We start from the raw sequence: 26,208 nt of genomic DNA, 5'->3' as shown, positions 1-26,208 counted from the left end.
CCTAGTACTGATAAAAATTTGCGATTTTCGGGACCGGGACCAGTCGGTACCATTACCGTACCGATCTCATCCCTAATCCCTGACAAAAAACAATTTCTGATGATGGCTCAATTTGAAGGTTTAGTGGCCTAATATGGACAAAAAATGCACGAGTGACTTAATTGTGATAGAATCATAACAAAGAGAGAGAGAGGAAGGTTTCAACCAAATCAAGCGTAATCCATTATGACCGTTCTATTCGTTATTATACAAACTCATTTGTTAACGACCTAACGACTAACAGCTAACAACCCAACTAACTCTTTTACAAACAGACACCAACTAGTCGGCAATTACCAAAATGACCCCTGTCATAACTATCACGAAATTACAAAGTGACCCCTGTACATTCTATACTCGTAACCAATTGAAACAGTTACATTTTTTATTTTTCTTGAACTAAAACACGAAAATTATCAATACATAAATAAATTTCATGGAACCTTCAAAATTCGGTATGTTTACGGCCCATTACTCTGGACTACAAATGGGCCTGGTAGAAGCAACTCAGCAAGCATGAAGCACTCAGTTAAGATAAATAAAATAACAATAATAAAACGTTAAAAGTAATAGAGGAAATGTGTAATCTTTATACTAGTTGTAGTGTATGGCTGTATATGCCATCTGTTTTTTCAAAATATGTTATTTGTCATAATTTAATTTAAAGTTTTCACTAAAGTTGAAAGGATCAAATCATTAAAATAAAATGGAAAAAAGTGGCTCAACAAAATATAATTAAGTTCATTACCGTTGCTACAACAATTATAAGACCAATGATAGTGAATATACTTGTTAGGCTAACAGGCTTCAAAAGTTCCGGTTAACCTAACGCAGGTTGTCGGGTCCCTCTACATTTGCAAAACGTAAAGAGAGGTTCACTAGTTTAGTTGTTATTTGTTATGGTTCACTAAGGATCCAAGACCGAGATGCAAGAGCCGGTTCTTGGATGTAGATTCTTAGTGAAGTTATGTTATTTTTGAAGTAAGAAAGAAACATTCAAAGTGCAAGCTCTCAAGGAAGAAAAGAAGATCAAAGAGTGTAAGTTAACTCCCAGATCTGGTGTGTTTGTATGACTGAGTTACATTCCTTTTATAGAGAAGGAATGTAAGGCTTTTGTCCAGTGGTTATACTAGTGAATTTCTGTTGCAGTTGAGGACTGACCCTTTTAGGCGCATGAGGTTATCGACCTGTGGTTAATAGTATGTTTTCTGAGCATGTTTCCTTTTTTCGGCTGAGAGACAACTAAACAGTGATAAATTTTATAGCTACTAAGTAACGCATTTTCCACATACTCCATGTGTTCGATACCCGCTTACCGCTATCTAATTAGTTGTAATCGGTTTATTTTTGAGTGAGTCTTCGACCTCACGTCATCTACAAACCTAATTAGTTAATTTATTGTGTCCGTTCCAAATCCAATAAGGCATCTGATGTCGTCCGACTCAATCCAACTTGGCATAGATTCATCGTTTAGCTCAATTTCTCTACAATACAACCAAACAGAACAAGTATTGTATAATATTTGAGAACGTACCAGAAACCTCAAACCGATTCCTGCTTTCTCTCTATATTATCGCTTTCTCTCTTTGACTCTCATTTTAACTCTCTTTAACCATCTTTGACGGGAAAGAACCTGCTATAACTAAAATAAACTCAACCAATGGATCTGGAATCATCAGTTTTGTTCTTGAAAACAACATTTAAGAAATGGAGCAGCAAATCAAGAAGAATAAATCAAACCTGGGTCCTTTGAACCATTAAATCAAACATTAGAAGTTAGAACCAAGCCAACGAATACCTGATTTTGATTTAGGAGAGAGAGAGTGAGAGAGAGAGAGGATAAACTTTCTTAAGGTCTGAATTTCAAAACTTCGTTGCGATGCTTTTATGTTATTCATGGTTTTTTGAATTTTGAATTAGCCACAAATGGGATGCGCGAGATATAATGATTTTTATGCTTTATGCATTACAAACTTGTATATTATGTATCAGGAGTAGTAAAACTTTTATTTTAAAGAGTTTTTGTTAAATTACTATTTTGCCTTTCCTATATGTATATTAATATAGTGTATATATATATTGCCAGCTATAAGAGAACATAAGTAGCAATTCAGACACAATGGGACAAACATTTTTTACTAAATGTAACAAGTAAAATGGGTAAAACTAGTTGTGAATATCTAAAGTTTGTTTTTAGTTAAATAATAAAAACGCCAATCTTCTAATTGTTTTATCCTTTAGAAAATTGTTAATATAATATTCTCTAATTAATTTTCAAAATCATTTTACGATCCAGTGTTGTAGATAAGGTTATTATGGATATGTAACATAATTTGTTTTAAGTGGCATGTTAGTGAGTCAAATATTGATTTAGTTAGATATTGTTTCCAAGTCTGAACGAAAATCCCAACTTCAAAACCAATATAACTAAATAAATTTGACATTATTACGTCTTTCAAATATCCTTATCTGTTTATGTCAAGCGAAAAGTTATCGAAATATCAGAAGAGTTAAATAGAAACTCTTAGTTTTTCTATCAAGATACAATTTTAAAGAAGTTTACGATTCTTTAGTAATTAATATGGTAGGTTACACAAATTTATTATTGTTTTAATTAGAAAATTAGAAGTTTTTAAAAGTTGAATTATAAATTGATGGCACTTTCACAACAAGGGTTATGTAATTGTCACATGACACAACTATTGTTTTTGTTTATAATATAAAGGATTGTATCGAGTTTAGGTATAACCGAGTATGGGTACAGAGTATGACTGGTTTCAGGTATTTACATGTATAATCGGGTACGATTCCGGGTACTGCTATCGAGCTCAAAATGCATATCATATTCGTACCTTGTAGGTTTCGGTATAGAATACCCGGTTATAAAAAAAACCGGTTTAGAGTATTTTATCAGATTCGGTTCTGATTACAGGTTTTTTTTGCACCTCTAAATGTGGTAGTGAAGTCCAAGTCGAGTAGACATTACTAACAAGCAAGTTTATACATATAGTCAAAATCGAAGCCAAAATGTCGGATAACATACCTCTCGAAATGCAAGTGGAGGTCATGAAACGGCTTCCTGTGAAATCATTGCTTCGGTTCAGAACCGTTTCAAAGCAATGGAAGTCGGTCATCGACAGCTCTCGCTTCGTCACCGCCCACGGCGTCAACCAAACTCAGTCGCATCTTCTGCTGCTTGCTCTCAGCATTGACTTTGAGGATAAGTTTGTTTCCATTGTCGATGATGATACTCTCTCCCACCACCACAGCATTAACATACCAATTTACCCTGCCGCAATGCTCGGTTGCTCCCACGGGTTGGTGTGTTTGTCATCTTTTGATCCACACACTCAAAAGGATCTGGTCTTTCTTTGGAATCCATCAATTAGGAAATGTGTCGGTATCACGATACCGAATAAGTCATATTCGTATGAGCTTGGTTTTGGGGTTTGTCCTAAAACTAATGACCCTAAGCTCCTCAGGATTACAAGGCCTACGCCCTAAACCGATACCATCGGAAGGCTGATGTCTACGCATTGAGTTCGGGGGTCTGGAAAAGTGTACCCATGAATCTGCATTGGCCTCATAAACAAATGCGCTTTTCACATTATCATGTAGTCATTGATACGGCTATTCACTGGGTTGCTTATGATAGGATAACTAACTCTCATCATGTACTTGTATCATTTGATTTGTCAACGGAACAGTTTGAAGAGGTTGATCTTGATTTAGCTTTACCACACCATCAAGTTTTATCCATCTCGAAGCTTAATGGTTCTCTGGTTGTGCTGGATCTCAAGCCGGATGCGATGGTTTATGATGTGTGGGTGATGATGAAAAATGGTGTTGGTTCAAAATCTTTGTTTACAAAACTATTCACTGTTCGTTTTAATCGGACACCCGAGACATTGTATTATGGGATAATTGGATTTAGGAAGAATGGTGAGCTGATGGTGGAACACATGCGTAGGCATGATGGAGTATTTCAAACAACACTTGGAGTTTATGATACAAACTCTAAACAGTTCAATGAAATCGAGAGGGATTTATCTTGTAGAACGTCTTTTTCAATGGCATCCTACACAGAGTCACTGCTCCTGCTTAATCACTGTGATTCAATCATTGAGTCATAGACGGTATATCGTCATGATATATGTTGGGGTAATTGGTATTTTCATCTATATATGATGTGGTTTTCTGCTGGTATTTATTAGTTGCTAATATTTTCTTAATGTTTAAAAGAATGTGTCTTTGTTCTGTTCTCTTTTCTCTTAAGGATACATCTCATTACAATTTCCAGTATGCATGTTAAGACATTTGTTGCTTTATATCTAGTTATTTTCTAGCATGGTATATATGTGGTTGGGTTGATTGGTTCTAGCCTTTTCAAATAATCTCGTATATCATGATAGGTTTTTGAGTGTTAGTGTCACTTTTTATACGTGTCGCTATGTAAGTGTAGATAGATGTGCCATTGTGCTCGGTTATATTCACCGGTATAACAGGGTTATTTTATCGTGATATCCCTTGAAAACGTCGACTTTTTATGTATTTAAGTTTTTGATATTATCGTATAGTCTTTTTAAAAAAGTGAAGTATACTACAGATACTCGAGATTTGAAAACGTGGTTAATGCTATCTTTTTTAGTTTTAAAACTATCTTTGGACCAATATATATGAGTAGATGATGAGTTCCTGGAATGGCGTCCCGGTGGGACTTAAAACAGGTGTTGAGTAGAACGAGTTGGTGGTCTTTTCACCGTCGCACGTGACGGACTTTGACCATAGTACACCGGTAGCCTAGGTGATCGGGTAAGAGATGATGCTGTCTGGCTGGTGACCTCGGAATCGGTCTTTGTGTGCGTTGATTGACATTGTTGGTTACTTCACTTATGGCTTGAGGTTTGAAGAGATGTCTGGAATCTTGAGGATTATTATTAATATGGACAAAATGAAGGTGAAGTGAAGCCAACTAGTGATAACAATCTGGTAATAATTTAGAGGATTATGAAAATGTTACTGCCGCTTAAGTGCTTAACTTTAAGTTGACGAAGTGGAAGTTAGGATCTTTTGGTTGGATGGAGTGATTTAGAGCATGTTTGGAATTGAGTTTCAAAACAACTTATTGTCTTATTGGTTGTTTCAAAAGGCAATAATTAAGTTCAAAAATGTTTGACAATCACAAAACCTTTCATATTTTAGTTTTTTAAAATGGTTAAAAAGTTGTTTTCTAAAAGCCACAAATCCTGATTTTTTAAATTAGTTTTTTGAAAAAGACAATATGTCAATAAGTTGTTTTGAAATTCAATCCTAAACATGCTCTTAGCGGTGTTAGTGTTTTTTTTTTTTTACACAGCTAAAGATATTATATAAAGTTATACACCACCTCTAAAGAGGATCAAACACATGACCTCTAAATTCGCATTAAGCCAGCATTACCACCACATCAAATGGTGGTTTCGGTTTTTCTTGCTTCGCTTTTTTTATATTTTTTGATAGATGATGAAGAAATTGGGTTCATTGTGAAAAAACAAGAATTTTAACAACCTAGGTATTTATCGAAATGTAATATGGCTTCTCATTTTAACTGAGTTGAGTTTTATAGAACCTAAAACTGATTAGTTATTTTGTGGCGACCCACCACCGTCCTCGTCACCACTAGGGTGGTGGTGGTTGAAGGTTAAATGGTGGTGGCTGGGGCACTTGTGGTTGAGATAGGCGGCGCCGACAATTGGGTGTGTGGTAGTGGTTGGTGGTGTCCGGGGCGGAGGTGGGTGGTGACGATGTGGGGTTGTCAGTTTTGGGGGTGGTTGGTTGGGATGGGAGTGGTAACCAGGGTGACCGGGTAATGGATGCGGGCTGTGTGTGAATTTCTTCACATTTTGAAATTGGTGTTGAATTCATTTAAATAAATAAATTTGATGGAATTAATTTCTATTCGAGTTTAATTCAATAGTAACCAAACAATTAACTATGAAATTGAGATTCCTATTCCAACAAATTCAGCAATCCGAACACATTAAGATGTGATATTCAAATTTCTTGAATTCCATTTAATTTTTTGAATAGAAATTATAATCTTGTATGTAATCTTTTTATCACACCCGCACACATTTTTAACAAAAAAGGTAAGCAAATAAACAAGAAATTATATACTCAAAATCAAAACGGTAAGAAAACGACATAGAGGTTGTGTGGACATAGTGGTTAGTCAAATAGAGGTGTGACATATTTCAACACAACACACAAATTGTCAAACTGTGGTTTGTCATATCTAACACCATTAATAAAAGATCGTGTGTGTATGAATTAACCTGTTTAATGTGTTTAATTAAATAGGTTGGTCCACCGACCCATGTAATTTACCTGTTAACCCCTTTTCGACACGCTTAACCTACTTTTAAAATCCGTCTATTTGATTAGCGCGTTTACAACTTCATTATTACCAACCAACACTTAAAACCGGTTAATCAATATCATTTTCTAGTTAGGTTAAAAGGTGAATAGGCAGGCTACTAATATTAACTAACCGTCATCTTGAGTTATCGCTAGCTATATCTTCTTCTACGGCTGTTGTGTTGGTAATTACATTACAGGTATCTGCTGCTTCTTATGATCAAATAAATACTAGTCATAGGTATGTATTCGTTTCGATTCGATTCTCTACTTACTCAGTTTTCGCACAATTAGGGCTTCATTCTATAATATCTTCTTTCTTGTTGAATTTACTTTTGATTTAACATAATTATGCCTCAATACCAGCAACCAGTATTTGTTTAAACCCTAATTTTAAAGCCAAACTTGAGCATTTTCACCATTATGCACTAATTTAATGGCTCAAGGTTTCATTTCGGAGTTTATTCAGCCTCTTTAGACTGTAGCTAATATCAATTATAATATTCTCCGGTAACATCATCACTTTTACTTATACAAATCAGTTTAATAAGTTTTTATTTTGGACTAGTATAACATTAAATTTTAATGTTTCATATAAGTAACTGTTTCTAGTAAATAGTTATATCATAGTTGTCAATAGCGTTAGCTATAGCGCGCTACGTAGAGAAGTGGCAGTTCTCCGCTATATGATGCTTATAGTGACCACAAACTCACAATGCGTAAAAATAGTGACTGCTCAGTTTTTTTTTTTAAATATAAATAGCGTTTTTAGCCCCCCCACCCCATCCCACCACAAAACCAATTAGCACCTCAATTTTAGGTTGGCGTTTCTAAACATGAAATAGCAGGTGCTATCTCGTCACTATTGCTACGTATCTTATAGGTAGCTTGTTGCTGTTGACCACAATTCTCTGTTGACAACTATCAAGTATGAACTATATATATAAACTTTTAGTTTGATAAATTTATATTTATTTTACTTTCATAGGTATGATTAGTGAGAAAATAACGCATCTAGGATGGTTTTATGGAACTTCTTTTACAGCAACCCTTGCACGAAAGCCCCTTGCTCCGATAATTAAAACCACCATCAAGTTAAAGAACCCGAGAACTCAGATCTTGTACCGGTGTTGCAGAACAATGTCAAACACAAACGGGACAACTTTATCATCATCAGCATCAAGTCAACCAGTTATGGTTAAGGAAAACATTGATTTAACCGATAAGGAAAAGCAGATATTTGATCATCTTCGCCACGTTCTTCGTCACTTCAATCTTGAAACCAAGTTTCGTGTTGCTGGTGGGTGGGTTCGTGACAAGCTGTTAGGGAAGGAATTTTATGATATTGATATCGCTATTGATAATATGTTGGGACGAGAGTTTTGTGAAAAGGTGAATGAGTTTTTAGTATCTAAAGGTGAACAAACGCAAGGGATTGGTGTTATTCAAAGCAACCCGGATCAATCTAAGCATTTGGAAACCGCAAGGATGCGTTTGTTTGATGTTTGGATTGATTTTGTGAACTTAAGATCTGAAGATTACTGTGAAAACAGTAGGATTCCGACAATGCAATTTGGAACCACGGAACAAGATGCTTATCGAAGGGATTTGACGATTAACTCCTTGTTTTATAACATCAATACGTGCTCGGTTGAAGATTTGACTGGTAGAGGGTTGGATGATTTGAAATCTGGTAAAATCGTGACACCATTACCACCAAAAGAGACGTTTTTGGATGACCCGTTGAGAGTTCTTAGAGCCATTCGGTTTAGTGCTCGGTTTGAGTTTGAAATGGTGGAAGAGTTGAAACTTGCAGCTGCAGACAATGATGTGAAATCTGCTATTTGTGATAAGTTTAGTAGAGAACGTGTAGGTCACGAGGTTGATCTTATGGTAGGTGGGAACCAACCGGCTAAGGCAATCGCTTGCATATCCGAGTTAGGGTTATTTTGGGTCGTCTTCACACCACCCAAAAGTTCTGACCCATTGACCTCAAAAGATCATGATCGGGTTTGGGTTGATTATATGGATTTAGCATGGAGACACATGCATGAAACGGGATGTAGTGAAATTTTTAGTGATGAACAACGAAGGTTATATTTGTATGCATCATTGTTTCTTCCGTTTAGGAAAACCGTTTACTTAGATAGTAAAAAGAAAATCGTACCTGTAGTGAACTATATTATTAGAAATTTACTTAAGTTGAAAGCGAGTGATGCTGATGATGTCATGAGGTTGCACGCGGTAGCGGAGAAGATCTTGTCTTTGATTTCTTTTATATTATCTAGTGACGATATGCAAACTGGTGAAATCGGTTGGGAAACCGAGGTTATAGATGTTGACGTGTCATTGAAATTAAGAATCTTGTTAGGTTTGGTGGTTAGGGAAATTAAAGATTTATGGAGGGCTGCTTTGATGCTTTCTACTCTTTTGTATAACAATGATTCTTCTGGCGAGGTTATTGAACTGGATTTGGAGCAAAGAAGACAAGTGAGAGTGGTTGAGGAAGAGATTTTGAAATTAGGGCTGGATAAAGTGTGGGAAATGAAACCTTTGATTAATGGGAAGGAAATAATGAGAGTTTTGGAGCTTGAAAAAGGAGGTCCGGTTGTTAGCGAATGGCAACGGAAGTTGATACAATGGCAGCTTGCTTATCCGTCTGGATCTGTTGAGGAATGCGTTGATTGGATGACACAGTTGAAGCGTGCTAAAACATAACGCGACTCAAAATACCATCTTGTAGTGTTCTTGATGGTGAGTAGATTCTTAGCTACTTGCTTTTGTTTAGAATTTAATTTCCACCATTAAAATACATAGAGTCATAGATCATTGTACTGTTATTGCTTGGATTTATCTTCAAAGTTTTGAATGGAATTGAAAATATAGTGCAATGATTTGTGTAAGTTTGCAGATATGATATGGGTCAGTGGATCAATTATGATAGGTGTCAAAAGTGAACCAGAACTCTGGGTGGCAATCTGGACCCGTTCCAGTGATTTTAAAACCGGATCGTACGAAGCGTGAAACGATGGTGTTACCGCTCCGGTTTTGTCACTTAAAACCGTTTGTCTAATAACAGGACGAGTATGTTTTTGTCACTTAAACCGCTCATCTTTGTCACTTAAACCGCTCGTCTAACAGGCTGACTGTTTTTTATCTGAACAAGAAATTTGGATATTGTTGGAGTTGGAAGGTTCTATAAATGGTTTTCTATGGGATTGGACTCAGGAACAGTTGAATAAAATCATTTAAATTTACTAAATTAGTTATTACGACATCAGGTTTATACATCCAGTCTAACCGATCCGACTAATGGACCAGTAAAACCGCCGGTTGGATGTCTGGTTCAATTTAGTAAACATTGTCCATTTCTCAAAGAAATGGTTGATTTGGGTAAAAAATAATTCGTAAGTGAGTTCATTTGGGTCAGCTCAAGTTAGTCAATTTCGGTCTATAAAAATAAATCAACAAGTCAAAACAACATGTATATCAAACATGTTAACTTAAAAAGGGTTCAGATAGGTTAGTATCACTCATGACTATATCGTTTGTCTCCACCAGATGTCACCGATGCCATCAACGCATGACACCACCACAACCACCGTGGCGCTTCCACCACCACAACACCTCCATGGTCGCTACAAATAATATGGTGGGTGAACCTATTTTTATACCCTTTTTTTTCTTTTTTTCCTAAAATGGCTCATTTTAGCCCGGCTTCATTTTGCCTACAACTCGGTTTGACATGAACTCATTTTGGTTGGAACTCGTATCTACCCAAATCCGTTCAGATCCGTCACTAGAACGGACCCGTTTGAACCGCCCAGCTTCCGATCTTAAATATCACCAGTTTTCTGTGGCCTAAACCATATGTGTCGTCTCTAATTAAATATATATATCACCAAATTCTACAAACTTTAGAGCAAGAAATGGGGGATACAAGATAACTAGGCCACCTCCTAACATGTAACATCCTGATTTCTTCTGCTTTTTTGACCAAAAACCCTGGGGAGCATTAAAATGCATCTTAGTATATAATCTATAATGCCATGAAGATATATATATCTATATATATATATATATATATATATGATAATACAAAACATACCTGAAACTGTAGCGGCTCATATTCTTTAATTCAACTGCCTGATCTTTAACCATGTAAAGTATACTTACTCCAAATATATATCTATTTCAAATAAAATACCAACAATGTAAATAAAAAATAAAATCCGTAAACAACCACGAGACTTGAAAGATTTATTCGCGAAGCAGAAGCCATCAGTTGCACGTTTCCCGAGAAACTTCCAGAAGGACCTGTTGGTGACGTGGAATTACGGATCTCATTGTTTCTGCATACTCCAAAAGGTGCCCCAGCCTGCAAAAAGTCAAAAGTCAATCAAGTCAACACATGTTACATAGGAAAAAGAATTGTAGCTAACTCAAAGTCAACAAAAGTCAGCACACTAATAACGAACCTGACACGCAGTAACCGAAACACACCCGCATAACGTATGACCATTCATTCTATCCAAAGCATCAAAGACACCTCCTCCATCACTCCTCTACAAAACTCACCAAGTTAAGAGTATTATGCTAAGAAAATAATTTACTATTTTACCCCTGGATCTTATAAGTGTGAATACCATGTAGAAGTTGACAGCTAGGAAGTTGGGCATGGTATTCCCAGCTGACTTGTAACACGTGGCAACCATATTCATCAATGGAGCTGAATTTTCCTTGCAAGCTTCGGCCTGTACCGGCATTGTTGGGAAGTAGTTTTGAAGGAAAAGAGATGCGGTTTTTGAAGTAAGCGGTTTTGATTCTTTTCGGTTCGGGCAAGAGCCTTGTTTTACTCCCGGGTCCCCAGCTGACAGGTGGTTACATTTAAGTTTTTATGATTGACAAAACACAAATAATATACACAATAATTGCTACTAGGGGTCTGCATAGGTTGGTTTGATGGCCAAAACTGTACCAATAACCGAAATACAGGTTTTCGAGTTTTTGAAAACCATCGGTCCAACATATTGAATTTGGACTGAAACTTTGTGCCTAAACATGTTTGTTAATTAGTGGGTAAATGGTTATTAAACATTTGGGCCTAAAATTTTTGGCTACACGGTTTGTTATCTTTTTTAAAAGTACTGAACATTCAAATATAAAAATTATAATCCATAAATTCAATAACAAAACTTGGTTTTTTAGGTTTTTACAGGTTCGGTTCGGTTTTTGGTGCACGCTAAACCATAACCAAGCCGTAAATTCGGCTATCGAAATCACATAAAACCAAACCGTCGTTTTTGGACTGGTTCGATTATTTCAGTTATTTCAGTCACGAGTCGGTTATTTCGGTTTTATACACACCTCTAATCGCTACTTCTACAAAGACTGGTTGACAAGTAATACGTGTAACTTACGTTCATTTTCCACCATGTATCTCCACTGATACGCGATACCTTCAGTAGCTTCCTTTGAAGAATCAGAAGTAAAAACCAGTAACCTGTGATTATCTTGTGCCATATTAGTCACAGTTGGCCAATCCTCACCCTTTTTAGGCATCCTGGAAACCGGAAACCAGTACTTGTCCAAACCCGCATCCGTGAATAGTTTAGTCAATCCTTTAGGCGTATGCACGTAATCCTCGATTATAATCGTGACAATCTCACTAGGATTTGAACTTAAGAACGCCTCCACTTCCCTCAATGTGTTAATTGCAGGTTGCTAAACAAAGCATAACAAGTATTAAGCAAGTTTGACTTTTGAGGTAAAACATAAGCTACAAATATCATATTAGCGGGTCGGTTTTTGACTCAAACCGAACTATAACTAAAATTCAGTTTTTGGGGTTCAAAAACCATCAGGTTTAAGTTTCTTCTATTCACCATTTCATCTTGAAATTTTTGAGCCAAAAAAATAGCCCAAAATAATGAATTTGGGCCTAAATTCTTTTTGTTAATTAATGATTATTATTATCAGTTTGGAACTAAAATTATTTGGTTATAGAGCTTAATAATTTGCTGTACATTACTTAAAATTCGTTTTTTTTTTGTTTCAGTTCTGTTCTTTTTTGGTTGGTGGAAAAAGTGAAACCAAACTGAAAATTGGTTTATGAAAAAACATAAAACCAAACCGTCGGTTTTATGTTCGGTTTCTGTCACATCAGTTATGCTGGCTACGGTTCGGTTTTTTATAGATAGCAAAAGCGAAAGCAACACTAAAAACCAGTTTTTGAAAAAACATAAAGCAAACCTTCAGTTTTATGTTGGGTTTCAATTACTTGGGTTATGTGACATTGACTATTCCGGTTACAATTTGGTTATTTTGGTTTCATGCGCACCATACAAAGATAGAAATTGTAGAAAACATGCTTACGAAGGCGGTGATGTTGTAACACTGGCCATGGAGCGAGTGACAGAGCCAGATATCGTTCTCAAAATCATACATATCCAACATCAGTCCTCTAACTCCATTCTAGCATAACACCAATTCAAACAGACACATTAATCAGAAACTAAGTTCAGCAACAATAAAAACAATAATTGGATAAAACATATACATACTCTTAATTGGTTGGTGACAGAGTCTTCTTGATTGTAAAATGTGATCCTCTGAGGACCAGATAACAGGGGAGCATCCAAAATTGAGAATGCATTATGTGCTACAAGCCACGTGTACTTGTTGAATGGCAATCCATTAATCTGAAAGTTGAAGTTAAAAACTGAATTTTGATCAAACCATTGTGAATTAATGAGTGATTATAACGGGAAATACTTACAATGGCAGTGGGGATATTAGCTTGGCCTCTAATGCACAAGGGTTGATTTTTACCCAGTTGAGGGCAATTGCCGCAGTAGAGGCCAGGTGCACAATCAGTTGCGGCAGAGCATGATTGTAACATCTGTTGATATTTTGGCGGTTAATTCGGTTACAAATTGTATAAACTAAAGGGAGAAAAATGCGGCTTGTTCAAATTTATTTTATTCTAAAAGTTTCAATTTGCTATTTCCGTCCATAGAGTTACATTTTTGGTCATGTGGTTTGTCAGGAGTAGGACGAAAACTGCAATGAAAATGAAACCATAGAGACGGAAATAGCAAATTTTAAACTTTTAGAATAAAATAGAAGTAAATTTGAACAAGTCACATGGACACGAAAACCACATTTGTCTCTAATAGAATAAATGTATAGAGATTGAGAAACCTGGCAATCGCCTGAGATGAACAGCAGAAGAAGAATAAGAAGAAGTAATGATTTCTTCATGAGATGTGCTCTGCTCTGCAAAACCCAAAAAGTTTAAAAGAAAATGGGTGGGGATTAATTAAATTAAAGAGAGAAAAAGCAAAAGTTGCTTTATTTTAGGAATTGGAATTTAGAGGAAAGAAGAAGGCTTGGTACAAACAAGGGAAAGTTATGAGGTTCCCACCACCCTCCATAACTGTTTGTTTGTTTTTGTGTGTGTTATGTGGTCATAGTTTCACACACAGTAGTGTATGTGTATGTGTATGTGTATGTGTATGTGTATGTGTGAATGACAATGGTGGACTGATTATTGTTTGTTGTAATTATTAAATGCATGCATGTTCGCATGTCTTGGAAATAGGTCACCAGAAACCATTTATTTAGATCAAGTGTAGTGGCAACGTTGTTACTAACATTATGGACAAAAACGCGGGGGTACACCGCCCCCCTCCCCCGGCGTTATGGGATATTTTTTTTGGCTGCGTTGTATATAAAACGCGATGAAATGGCACACAAATAAAAAAAAGAGCCGTTGGGCCATTTTGGAGCCGTTGGGTTTTTTAAAAAAAATTATATTAATTATATTTATACTATATAAACAAACCAAACTCATTTTTTTAACACATTCCTTCCACTTCTATACCAATTTATATCTTTTATACAAATATTTATACCATCATGTTTCCGAATAACAACCAAAATATTTTCGGTTTCGGTCAATATGACCGTCAAGGTAACCAAAATCCACAACCGAACCAATCTACCGCCCCAACGCCAACCGTACCCGTCCCGCATATGTTTGACCCGCAAATGGCCGCGTACTTCGCATATCTACAAAACTCTATGCCAAACGCGGTGCCCGGTTTCCAAAACCCAACGACAAACATTTTTGCCGGTTCGGGTTCCCAACCCGCCCCGGAGACCCAACCCAAGGTCGAGTTCGTGCCGGAGACACAACCCGTCCCGGAGACCGTAGGCGGTTCAAGCCAACGCGGACGTCCGAGAAAACACGGAAAGAAGGCCGCCGGCGAACCTCGGGTTAAAAAGACGGTGATAGCGTGGAGTATCGACAAGTGCGTACTATGTGCTCGTGCTTGGTGCGCGATATAGGAAGATGACAAATGCGGTAGGTTTTTAAAATACATATATATTTTTTTAAATTTCTTATAACAAACATTAAACTTGTAATGTTTTTATTTTTAGCGAACCATAAAAAAATGGGGGTATTTTGGCACAAAATTATAGAGTTGTTTCACAACCTTGGCGGGGACTCACGTCGAGAAAAAAGATTCGTTACTATCGAAATGGGGCGACATAAACACCAAATGCTCGGCTTTCCATACGGTTTTCTCTCGGATGAATCGAAATAGGAGTAGCGGTGTCTCGGACGCGGAAGTCATGGAAAACGCGTTGACTGAGTTTCAACATACGATCGGCGGGACCTTCAACTACTTTGGCATTTGGAAAGACCTATTGAGGTTTCACCCAAAATGGGGCATGGTGTTGGATGCCGAAGCCGAAAGTGGTCCGCGTAAAAAAAGTCTAAAACATCGTCTTCAGTTGATCCAGACATGCCCCGTTCCGACGCTCGAAACTTCAACTTAAGCGATAATTATGCCGTGAATACTACCGAGATGCCTCGACCGGGGGTAGAAGAACCAAAGGCAAAGGAAAGGGGAAAGGGGTCGCTTCGTCGTTGGCAACGTGTTCGAATCCCGAATTGGAAAGCCAATTCAAATTAATGAACTCTCGACTCCAAGATTTACACGAACTTGGAACCCAACGACTTCAAGTAAATTTGGACGCCGTTGACCTACTTAGAAGGAATTAAATGGATAAAGACATCGAGGTTTTATCAAACGAGCTATCCCAAGACGACCCGATAGTCCAATCTCTAAAAGCCACTCGACGAGCGAAAATTTTAGAAAAATATAAATAAGTTTAGTTTTATTAGTATTATTTATGTATTTTTTTAATTTGATGTTTTTTTAATTTAGTTTTTATTTGGAAGTTTAATGTATTTTTTAATTTTATGTTAATTTATTTAAATGATTTAGTATTTAAAAAAACAAATAAAATTAATAATGATTGGGGGCCTCGTGGCGCATAATGCCTAGGAGTAGAGAGTTATGAATACAGCCTGTTTTTGTAAAAAATCATAACTCTGACTGGGCGCCACGTGACGCACAATGTCTGGTAGTGAAGCTTTATGACTACACATGGTCTATATAGGTGAAACACAGACAGGTTATAATTCATTAAATTAAATTATAGGATAATTCTCATATCGACCATTTTGAGAGACAGGGAGAGAGATAAAATGGCACTATAGATTTGGACTGTAGCAATATTTTGGTAACGTTTCAACGAGATTTCTCTGTCAATTATAGACTGGCATGTGTAAATTAACTCACAAGACCAAACGAAAAGTTGAAAATGTAGAGGGAGCCGTCCAAAATTTTCCATTAAACGTTTAGCTCAAAAGGAGTCGTCCCCGACTGTTTTTTTTTTCTTTCTACCCGATCCGTACAAATTCCCAGCCTTTTGAAATTTGTGCCTTTTGAAATCCGTATGCTAAGGCGCATTTAAGAAGAATTTGTTCCAAGGAAACAAGAATCATTATTTTTGTTCTTATAAGTTTATGTTTCATCTACATCTCCATTTCTTTTCTGTCATCCATTTCTCTTCAAATTATCATATTCATCCAAAATAATCAAGTTTAAGAGGGGAGATTGTGTAGAGGTTGCTGATATGGGTCCTGGATTCATTGGTTCCTACTGTGACGGCAACATAATCCCAACGTTCGGAAACGACTACATTGTTCAATTCCGTACCCTACTCAAATTACGACACTAAAATTAAGTGTTACGTGTTTCTAATGTAACTGTTAGATGTTATGTATTTCTACACTAAGTGTTCTTAGTATTTTGTTATTAAGTGTTTTATCTAGTTATGTGTTTCTTCTTGTTTTTTCATAGTTACTTAAGGGTCGTTAATTGAGTTTTTGCATAAAAATTATATAGAAAACAGAAAGAACTAAAGTACATTAAAAAGGATTAATACATTAAAAAGAAACAACAAAATACAACACTAAAATGAAAATTCCATCAATTAAAAAGGGTTAATACATTAAACAAGAGAAACAACAAATTTCAACACTGGAATTAAAATTCAATCACTTGATTTCCACAATTATTAACTAATATTAAATTAGTTAATCACAATTACTAATATATATAAAAAAGAAAATTTGGTGACATTGATACACAATTGGTCCACTTGACAATATTTCATTAGGCCATTGTTTTTTATATAATTTTTGTTTTTTTTGGTTTTGCTTTTCTTTTTCTAAATTTTTGATAATTATATTTCTAACTAGTTTTGTCATATTTTTTATTTGTTTTATTTTAGTTTCGATCCGTGACGAAGGTGATGGAAACTGACCTAATTTGCGTACACTTACCACATTTTGTTTTAGTTCTAGTACCGTAACGAATAACGAAAACCAACCCAATGCCAATTTTTTTTTAGTTTCCGGTTTCGTAACAGAGATGAAAAACCGACCGAATTTGCATAAACTCACCATCTCAACGTCATGGATCAACAACACTCGAGTTTTACCAACCGACGCCACCCCATTGATCCATCTCAATTTTTATAACTTTTTGGTTTTAGTTCCCATACAATAACATACATAACCAAAACCGACCATATTCACGTCGACTTACTTCCTCAACACTTAGGACTTGTAATGCTTGGGTTTACCACCGTCCAGATTTACCGACCTGCCCGGCGCAATGCGCCAGGTAAAAAACTAGTTATTTATATTAAGCATGTCGGATTCGACATAATTATTATTTAATTTAAGAAGGCAGGGTCCACCTTAACAATATTTGGAGAAAGACGTCAGTGTGGACGGGATTCCAACCTCATAAACTTATAAGAACAAAAGATATGAATCGCGTCTTCTTAGAACAAATTTTTTTTTGAAAGACGGTATTTTATATAAATAAAAAAACAGTCATAGCAAGTAGCAAGAACAAAAAACACAAAACATTACAAATAAAATAGAGGGTTCTTAAGCCACTTGATCCTATAAATATTACATTTACGATTTCTGCTACTATACCATGAGAACGAGAAATGTAAAATTTCATCAAATATCGTTTCTTTGTTATGCCGGGTCTTCTCAAATACCAAGTCATTTCTGAATCTCCAAATAATCCACCAAGTGACAAAAATAATCATCCCGATCAAATCTTGGAACAAATTCTTTTCAAGTGCGTCTTGGCAGAAGGATTTGTACGGACCAGGTAGAAAAAAAAAACAGTCGGGGAAGATTGCTTTTGAGTTGAACATTTAATGGAAAATTTTGGACGGCTACCTATGCATTTTCAACTTTTTGTTCGGTCTTGTCAGTTACTTTACACGTGTCAGTTTATAATTGACGGAGGAATCTCGTTGGAACACTATCCCAAGTGTCGTCTCAGTCTAAATTTCTAGTGACATTTTTGGGAATATTAAGAACTGTGGGTCATTTTCTTTTCTCTCTCTAAAAATGGTCCATTTTTAGAATCATCCCTTAAATTAGACTATATGGATGGAGCCCCTATAAGGGCTGTTTTGCGTCATATTACGTCACATAATCATAGAGTCCTCTTACAATAAAGTGGTGTAGTTGATTGAGCCCCTTCAAATAATTACCTTATTATTATATTAGTAAAAACAAACAAAAAAGCAACCAATTACCTTCATCTCCTCCCTTCCTACGCTTTGTGGAAACCTCCCCCCCCCCCAACACACACACACACACATCAAAGCACCCCAATGCGTCCAGCGGTAGTGTTCCCGACTCTTTGGAGACATTTTGGGTGGGAAAACGCCTCACTACACATGGTCTTATAGAGTTCCTGTGTTTTTGAAACAAATACAGAAACACAAAACATTCTAGGACAAGTAAAGTATATGTCATGTAAACGGGCATGAGACTAAGTGTTGGATTACTTTTGAAACCATTTGCGGTTATGAGATTTGATGATATACTCACCCGATAACATAAATTTGTTTGCCCAATTACATACCTCACATGATTTCCATTATTATTTTTATTTATGTAAGTATAACTACTCTATTTATTTTAATTGTCTTTCCAAATCTCGAAATTATCACCATCCCACGCCATTCCCAAATGTAACTGATTAATTCTTTCCTAATAGATACCCGACGGGTATACTTGAAACCCATAAGTATACACGATACCCAATATATAATTACCCCCGATAAATGCCCAACGGGTTATAGGTCAGGTCAAGCATGAGGGATTGGAGGAAGCATACACGATTTATTACATCAGGAGTCTTGGATTGTCAATTTCTTCCTCCTCTTCTTCAATAATCTGAAGTTGAGGTTGTATCACCATTTATGGTGAAACTGTGGTGAAAATTGAGGTGGTGTATAGGAGTGAGCGTTGTTTGAAGGTGTTGAATTGTTTGGGGCTTCACTCGCTTCAATGTTGGTGTTTTGGTTGTCGATGGATTGCCATTGGTTATAATAATTATTTAGAAGATGATGGTTGACGTAGCTCGTTTGAATCACAATGTACACTAATATAAAACTGATATAAATCTTGAACCGAACAAATGACAATGCACACCAACTTTATGATTAACGTTCGTAAAAGTTGACCATTGATGGACATCTTTTGCCTTTATACTAGCTCAACTTTGAAAATTTGAAACTCTATGTGCATTACTTAGAGGCTGTTTGGTAGCATGTTAATTGGTTATTAAGAGGCTACATATTAATGATTTATAAGCTCTTAGTGGTTAAAATGAAACCTTAAATATGAATGGTTAAAATGTAACATAACCATTCATAGACTATAAACTATTAAAATGCAATCTTTTAATGACCAACCAACGCTTTGATATAAGAAACTAAATCGATGTAAATTGACCAATTCAAGAGTTAAGATTGTGTATCGTGACTTTAATGTAATATTTATGTACTTTAATAATAAGTTTGTGTTTCTTGTTATTTAAATTGAAAGATAAATAAATATAGTTTGAAGATAATGTTGTTACTTATGATAAAGTGATAAAGGTACTTTTGTAATCTAGTAAAAGAATTGTAACATTGATATATCCAATAGCATTGATATGATCACCGGACTCACTACTCCATCTAATATTAATATATATATATATATATATATATATATATATATATATATATATATATATATATATATATATATATATATATCCAGGCCTACCGTGGCGTCACACCTTATTCCGGCCACGGTCGATCTGTGTCTGCAATTCCGACCCATCGGAGGCTAATCAGTCAAGTAAGTAAGCATCACTCAGTAACCATTTGCTTTCTTTCTCTAATCTGCCATCTGATCTCTTTTATTTTATTTCATTGCTTCCTTCAGTTCATGCCAAAATCTATAGGTTACGGATTATTATGTTTCCTTTTGGATTTCCAAATTTTCTTCTTTTCTTTGGTAAATAAAAAGTATTCACTTTTGAACATACGTGTTCGAAAATTGGATTAAATGCATTCATTACCAACTTATTATCATACTGCACTTAGTATTTGATAGTTTTGAGTCTCACAAAAGAAACGGTAATCTCTATTTTTAATTTTTAAGCATGTGTATGAATGATATTGCAAAACTTGAGCTTTCATGTAAATGTTTCAAGGATGATAACACATCATAACCTATTACTCACCTTTGTTTTAGTTTATTTTTTTTTATTATGATTGTTCTCTTACATTATACCAATGGGCTCTATTTGTTTTATGTTGTTACGTAGGTAGAACTCGATGGCTTATTCTTCATCTACTCAGTTGGTATGTATCTCTTCTTCTTCATTTTTTGTTTCTTTACCTAATTATGTTATGTTGTTACTGAATTTTCCAACTAACATTGTTGTTTCAGTTGCTATATGGTTGGTTTTAAGGTCTTAAACTGTTATCCATATAAAGACTTAAAGGCCAAGTATTCTAAAACTTGTAAGTGACCCTCATTCCTCTAGTATGATTCTTTCTTTTCAGCCATATATTCATTATCACCAAAAGATACATATAAGATTATCATCATGTTTTATATAATCATAGTGATTCCGTTTCCTAAGGGGAACTAAATTACATTAACTACTTATTTTGTTTCTTCTGCAATAGCATATCAGGTTCTATAAATGCTCTTCAACTACACAATGTTTTATGCAGATGGTATTTGACAATGCCTTATGTTTGATAAAAGGAAAATCCTGTGTTCGCTTAAGCAGACATTTCATCTGGATGAGATGTTTACTTGCAGAACCAACTGTTATAAGTTGCATAACAGGTGCAAAGTTTTGAGGTCTGTCATAGTTAGATCAGAAATTGCTGGGACTGGATCCCCTGCAGCTGCCTATAAATATCCAGGTTCTTCACATTTTCCCTTTTCATGACCTTTTTTTCAATTGGATGCTGCTAATTATAGTTATTAGCGTGTTATTGTTACGGTTTATTATAATTATATGCCCCCTAGGCCCAAGTTTCTAGGTTTCCCATAGGCCTGTAAACGAACCGAACTTTCAGTGAACCGTATGTGAACTGATCGGCCGAAAGCCTGTTTATGTTCATTTAAATAATAAACGAATGAACATGAACAAATGCCTCGTTTGTTTATGTATGTAAAAGTGAATGTTTGTTTATCTATGTTCGTTTATGTTCTTTAGTTTAGATTTGTTTAAGCTTGTTTGCTTACACATTTATTATGTTTCTTAGGCCCATCATGTTTATGCTAGTGTTTACTTTTAAATTTTTATTGGTGTTTACTCAGTTGTATTTGTTCATCTGTTTTCAGTTATGTTCGTTCGTTTACATTTGTGAACCGTTTGTTTATACTATTAACATGAGCACACTCATGTTCTCAATGAATGATACGAACAAGAACAAGAAAAATCTTGTTCATTAATTATTTATGTCTGTTCGGTTAAAGTCAAATGATCGAACACTAACATGATCTGTTCGTGTTTATTCGGCTCATTTACAAACGTTTTCACTTGTATATATTGGAGTTTCTCCTCCATTCTAATCACAACATTCCATTAAATATTAATTCCAGTCTCTTTTACAGACGAAGAATTACAGTTGACCTCAAAACTCAAAGGAGTTTGTTTCTATGCCGTTACATCCACCGTTGCCATATTTTTATTTATCTTGATGGTATTGGGGCATCCGTTCGTGCTTTTAAAAGACCGTTACCAAAGAAACTTTCATCATTGGATAGCCAAGTTATGGGCTTCGATGACCATCTTTCCGTTTTTCAAAATAAAAATCGAGGGTTTTGAGAATCTTCCTCCAAAGAATCTTCCAGCTGTGTATGTGTCCAATCACCAAAGTTTTTTGGACATATATGCCCTTTTGACACTTGGCAGAAACCTTAAGTTCATTAGCAAGACTGCAATTTTCCTCTTCCCTATTGTTGGTTGGGCCATGTTTATGATGGGTGTTATTCCACTTAAGCATATGGACAGCAGGAGCCAATTGGTATTGTCTTTAAAAAGCATTATTTGACCCTAATTGACACAAAATAGTTTATAAATTTGACTTATGTTTTATGAATAATAGCAAACTCTAAGAAGATGCATGGAGATCGTCAAGAATGGTGGATCTGTTTTCTTCTTTCCAGAGGGTACCCGCAGTAAGGATGGACGTCTTGGGACTTTTAAGGTGAGACTGACTTACAGGCGTAAATGAGGCGAGCCGAGGCCGTCTAGGCTCAAGCCGGGCATGCTTAGTTTATGAGAGTTCGCGTTCGACCTCGGCTTGTTTAGTGCTCTAGTTCTAAAGCTCGAGATCAGCTCACGAGTAAATTTTTAAGCTCGAGTTCGCTCGTTTATTATTTATCCAATTAGCTTAATTTTATAATTATTTCAATATATAAGTATAATTATTAATTTTATATATAACAGAATATATATTATTTTAATTATTTTTATCATAATTTTAATATATTAAATGAAACTTATATAAATAAAATCTCGATATGTGAAGCTTGGGCTCGTTTATTAAACGAGCCTCAAAAAAAGCTCGCGCTTGAGCTTGATTCGAGTTTTTAACAAGCCGGCCTCAAGTAGCTCATGAGCGGCTCAACTCGCTAGTGGTTTATCAAGCTCAAACTCGTTCATTGGTTATTTCATAGTTAATTATTTTATTTATATACATGTATAATTTTTTTATATATATTTATAATTTAATCATTATATAATAAAGTCTCTTTTATCTAGTTATTTTAAGCTTAATAATCTCTAAGCTATCTTGAGCAGCTCATGAGTGATTCAGCTCGTTTACACCCGTGATCTACTTCAGGGCCTTTTAGGAGCTAGATTTCTTATTCTGGAAATGACTTGCACCTACTGATTACAAAATTAATATTGCAGTTTGTTGCGAACATACTGAAGAGTAAGATTTGTTTTTGTGTAGAAAGGTGCATTCAGCATTGCTGCGAAAACAGGAGTACCTGTGGTTCCCATTACTCTTGTTGGAACAGGCAAGATAATGCCAGCTGGAATGGAGGGTATATTAAACCCTGGTTCAGTCAAGATTGTAATCCACCAGCCAATCCAAGGAGATAATTCCGACACACTATGCAATGAGGCCGAAAAAGTAATTTCCAATGAGCTTATTCACCAAGGTTAATGGTATACCTCAACAAATTTTGTTCGATTCGGATCTGGTATGATAGCCTGCTTCCCTGCATATCTTTTAGTTCTTGGTTGCAAACTTATTGTAGTGATGGTTCCTGATAGACAATTTGTACTAGACTAGACATGCTAGTTAAAAAATATCTGAGCTTACTTTAAGTGAGAAAGAACATATTAAACGTTCCTTTTATGGTGAAGCTATGGGATACGTGATCACAGCTCGTGTAATTCTTATAGTTTCGTGTATGAACGCCATATTTTTGTTAGAATTTGATACTCTTTTGTTCTAGCCATCGTTCATATTTCTTTGTTTTTCATCTTCAAAAGTTCATAATTTGTTGTTACCAGTATATAGATGTATAACTATACATATTCAAAAATTACATAATCGAACGTAAACATAATGGATCAATGAGAAACCCAAGGTCCGGTTGCTTTTCAAACAATAAAAAATGAAAAAAATAGAAGGTCGATTACTTACTAATCACCGATTTGACCGACCATAAATTAATAGGTCTGATTAGGTGAAATTGCATCTGTCTAGGGCCAATTACTGATTAAAAGCATTCTATATTCGATTTTTACAACACTACTATCAACTAGGCATATATTGTTACAATTGGCAACTTATTAGGGTCAAAACATGTAATGTAAGACGAGATGAGAACATGTGCCAGTAATATTTTTACCAAAACATCGACAATGTACACACCATTTGAAATGCATGCTTGGTTGGATTTGACTCATATATGCGTTAGTCTTTTGGTAAGCAAAAGCGTGGTCAAGTAGGAACGCAAGTGGTTAATGTGGACTCTAGTATTGCCATGGATCTTCATAGTGTTGAAGTCCAATATGAGGTTAAGAAGAACGTGTGGCGACTGACGAGCACATAAGTCATCTATGAGTCTTGCTATTGTATGTGTAGAACTAACCACAAGTAGAAGGTGACAAACAATCCTACCATTTTTGGTAACTCATAAAAGTCATAATACTAGAATCTGATAAATATAGTCGCCTTAATTATCACCTAGTTGCTAATCTCATATCAAGACCTATCATCACTACCAGATCAATGTTACATCGATACCTTGTTATTTACATACTTGATTTCCATCGTTGTATGGCAAATCGACCCAGTTAAAGGTCTTTAGGGAGGATTAAATATATGAAGATTTCAAACACCAAATATTTGTATTTAGTGCAACTAGCTTTCGAACCCGTGTATTACACGGGATTTGTCAAATAATAAAAATAATTTAGATCCTTTATTTCAATGGTGATTCTCAAAATACTTATAAATTAATTTAATATAGATTTAATAGAAAAAACAAACGGATGATTAACAAAAAGTACTAAGAGAGCATGGTTATAATGGAAACATCAAGAAATTTTTTTAAAAAAGTACTAAAGTTGCGTAATTGGTCAAACCTCAGGTATGAAAATGAAACTTAATTCAATAATGAATAAAATTCACATGATGTTATAACCCATTTGACAAAATGGTTTAGACCCATGACCCATGAATAGCTAGAATGAATGAGATAAGATTAGGAATTAGAAAAAATATGGGCTTGACACCTAAACTTCAACATTTTCTTTTATTAGTTTTGTTAGATGTAAGATTGGACTAATTAAGTGATACTTAAACCATGTATATATAAACTCAAACAATTAATTAAGAAAAATAGATATTTTAATTGGATGGCTGGTTTTCACTTGTCAAAACTGTGTCATATGAAATATCACGTCTCTTTCTTACAACTCCACCAGTTACCACTTGCTCATTGGCATGTTGTTTTCCCCCTTAATATATAATTTTTTTTATTTTTACTAATGACTACTAAAAAAAATTAATAATAATAATAATAATAATAAAATGGGTAAAAAACATGGGCCTTAGGATCCATGCAATAATTCACCCAGAAGGAACACAACATGAACATATTTATGGTCTTTTATTATCCACACACACAAACACAAAAACCAACACTTGGTTGTGGATTCAATTCAAACAAATGAAAGCCGGCGGTGGATTGGTGTTCGGAGTTCCACGCGCCGCCGCTCTGCCCACGCTACTCCTCCGCCGCTCCACATTCCGATGCTACTCTTCTTCTTCTTCTTCTTCCGGTATGGTGATTCTTGCTCGTCTCAAAACATCTGATAAATATAGTCGCCTTAATTATCACCTAAGCTAAATTATTTGCAACTTTAAGGTAGATTAAGACCATGTCTTATTATAGTACATGATTCAATGTACCCCAAAGAATGTGGCCTTAAAACAGTCAAGAAAACCTGACATTAACAATTTTTTTCCCATGCATGCATGTGTATATTTATTTACTACAATAACAATTTCATCACATATCCCTTTCGTTAATGAGTAAGTAGATAAAGTGTTATAAGAATATGTTTCTACTTGCATGTATAGTCGTATTGACATATCAATTGTACTCCCCTGCATCCAAAATAATTGTACCCGACATGCACAGGAGGTAATTAACTTGGGTCCCAAAGGTAAGGATAGTTTTATGTACATGTAGGATGTTTTCATTTCAACTATTATATAAAATCAATTTTATGTAATTTTGTTAGAGTTTATTAAATAAGTTTTGAGAGAATTATATTATTATTATTAATTATTTATTTTATTATATTTTTCGGAAAGAACATTAAAATAATATTGCTTTTTACGTTCAATTTTCCTTATAAAATAAAAATATATGAATATTAAGGTTACGGAGTGTGGTCCTCGCTCAACATGATAGTACATGGTCCCTTTTTTGTTTCTACCCACGCTTTCTATTTCATTCGAGTGCAAACATATATTCAA

General features: G+C 35.3%; 4 protein-coding genes across 4 annotated transcripts; 3 read left to right on the top strand and 1 right to left on the bottom strand.

Moving 5' to 3' along the window:
- Positions 1 to 3,066: 3,066 nt before the first annotated feature.
- Positions 3,067 to 3,543, top strand: LOC143585553 (putative F-box only protein 11). Its single transcript, XM_077067313.1, has one exon. It carries the CDS (start codon positions 3,067 to 3,069, stop codon positions 3,541 to 3,543), a length of 477 nt encoding a protein of 158 aa, XP_076923428.1.
- Positions 3,544 to 7,382: 3,839 nt separating this feature from the next.
- On the top strand, positions 7,383 to 9,314 carry LOC143585562 (tRNA nucleotidyltransferase cca2-like). The gene has a single exon (XM_077067319.1). The coding sequence runs from the start codon at positions 7,426 to 7,428 to the stop codon at positions 9,151 to 9,153; it is 1,728 nt and encodes a 575-aa protein (XP_076923434.1). The 5' UTR covers positions 7,383 to 7,425; the 3' UTR covers positions 9,154 to 9,314.
- Positions 9,315 to 10,607: 1,293 nt separating this feature from the next.
- Positions 10,608 to 13,336, bottom strand: LOC143585560 (PI-PLC X domain-containing protein At5g67130-like). The gene is made up of 7 exons (XM_077067318.1): positions 13,214 to 13,336; positions 12,999 to 13,136; positions 12,811 to 12,909; positions 11,856 to 12,159; positions 11,082 to 11,305; positions 10,914 to 11,000; positions 10,608 to 10,813 (listed from the first exon to the last, which is right to left on the bottom strand). Exons 1-7 carry the CDS (start codon positions 13,334 to 13,336, stop codon positions 10,625 to 10,627), a joined length of 1,164 nt encoding a protein of 387 aa, XP_076923433.1. The 3' UTR covers positions 10,608 to 10,624.
- Positions 13,337 to 20,981: 7,645 nt separating this feature from the next.
- Positions 20,982 to 23,865, top strand: LOC143585559 (1-acyl-sn-glycerol-3-phosphate acyltransferase BAT2, chloroplastic-like). The gene is made up of 4 exons (XM_077067317.1): positions 20,982 to 21,111; positions 21,809 to 22,221; positions 22,303 to 22,404; positions 23,158 to 23,865. Exons 1-4 carry the CDS (start codon positions 20,991 to 20,993, stop codon positions 23,371 to 23,373), a joined length of 852 nt encoding a protein of 283 aa, XP_076923432.1. The 5' UTR covers positions 20,982 to 20,990; the 3' UTR covers positions 23,374 to 23,865.
- Positions 23,866 to 26,208: the final 2,343 nt, after the last annotated feature.

The sequence above is a fragment of the Bidens hawaiensis genome, unplaced genomic scaffold, assembly GCF_021521415.1.
Source record: "Bidens hawaiensis isolate Kalapana, Puna unplaced genomic scaffold, B.hawaiensis_p1.1 tig00033889_1, whole genome shotgun sequence".
Taxonomy (NCBI): domain Eukaryota; kingdom Viridiplantae; phylum Streptophyta; class Magnoliopsida; order Asterales; family Asteraceae; genus Bidens; species Bidens hawaiensis.
The sequence above is the reverse complement of the archived record's forward strand: the minus strand, read 5'-3'. Positions and strand labels throughout refer to the sequence as shown.

Excerpts from the sequence above, each read along its gene's own strand:
- LOC143585560 (XM_077067318.1), bottom strand. The coding sequence starts at position 13,336 with ATGTTACAATCATGCTCTGCCGCAACTGATTGTGCACCTGGCCTCTAC. Across the intron at positions 12,910-12,998 it reads CTGTCACCAACCAATTAAGA|AATGGAGTTAGAGGACTGAT; the intron begins GTATGTATATGT and ends GTGTTATGCTAG. Across the intron at positions 12,160-12,810 it reads GTTACAACATCACCGCCTTC|CAACCTGCAATTAACACATT; the intron begins GTAAGCATGTTT and ends TGCTTTGTTTAG.
- LOC143585562 (XM_077067319.1), top strand. The coding sequence starts at position 7,426 with ATGATTAGTGAGAAAATAACGCATCTAGGATGGTTTTATGGAACTTCT.
- LOC143585559 (XM_077067317.1), top strand. The coding sequence starts at position 20,991 with ATGTTTACTTGCAGAACCAACTGTTATAAGTTGCATAACAGGTGCAAA. Across the intron at positions 21,112-21,808 it reads AGCTGCCTATAAATATCCAG|ACGAAGAATTACAGTTGACC; the intron begins GTTCTTCACATT and ends TCTCTTTTACAG. Across the intron at positions 22,222-22,302 it reads TGGACAGCAGGAGCCAATTG|CAAACTCTAAGAAGATGCAT; the intron begins GTATTGTCTTTA and ends TATGAATAATAG.
- LOC143585553 (XM_077067313.1), top strand. The coding sequence starts at position 3,067 with ATGTCGGATAACATACCTCTCGAAATGCAAGTGGAGGTCATGAAACGG.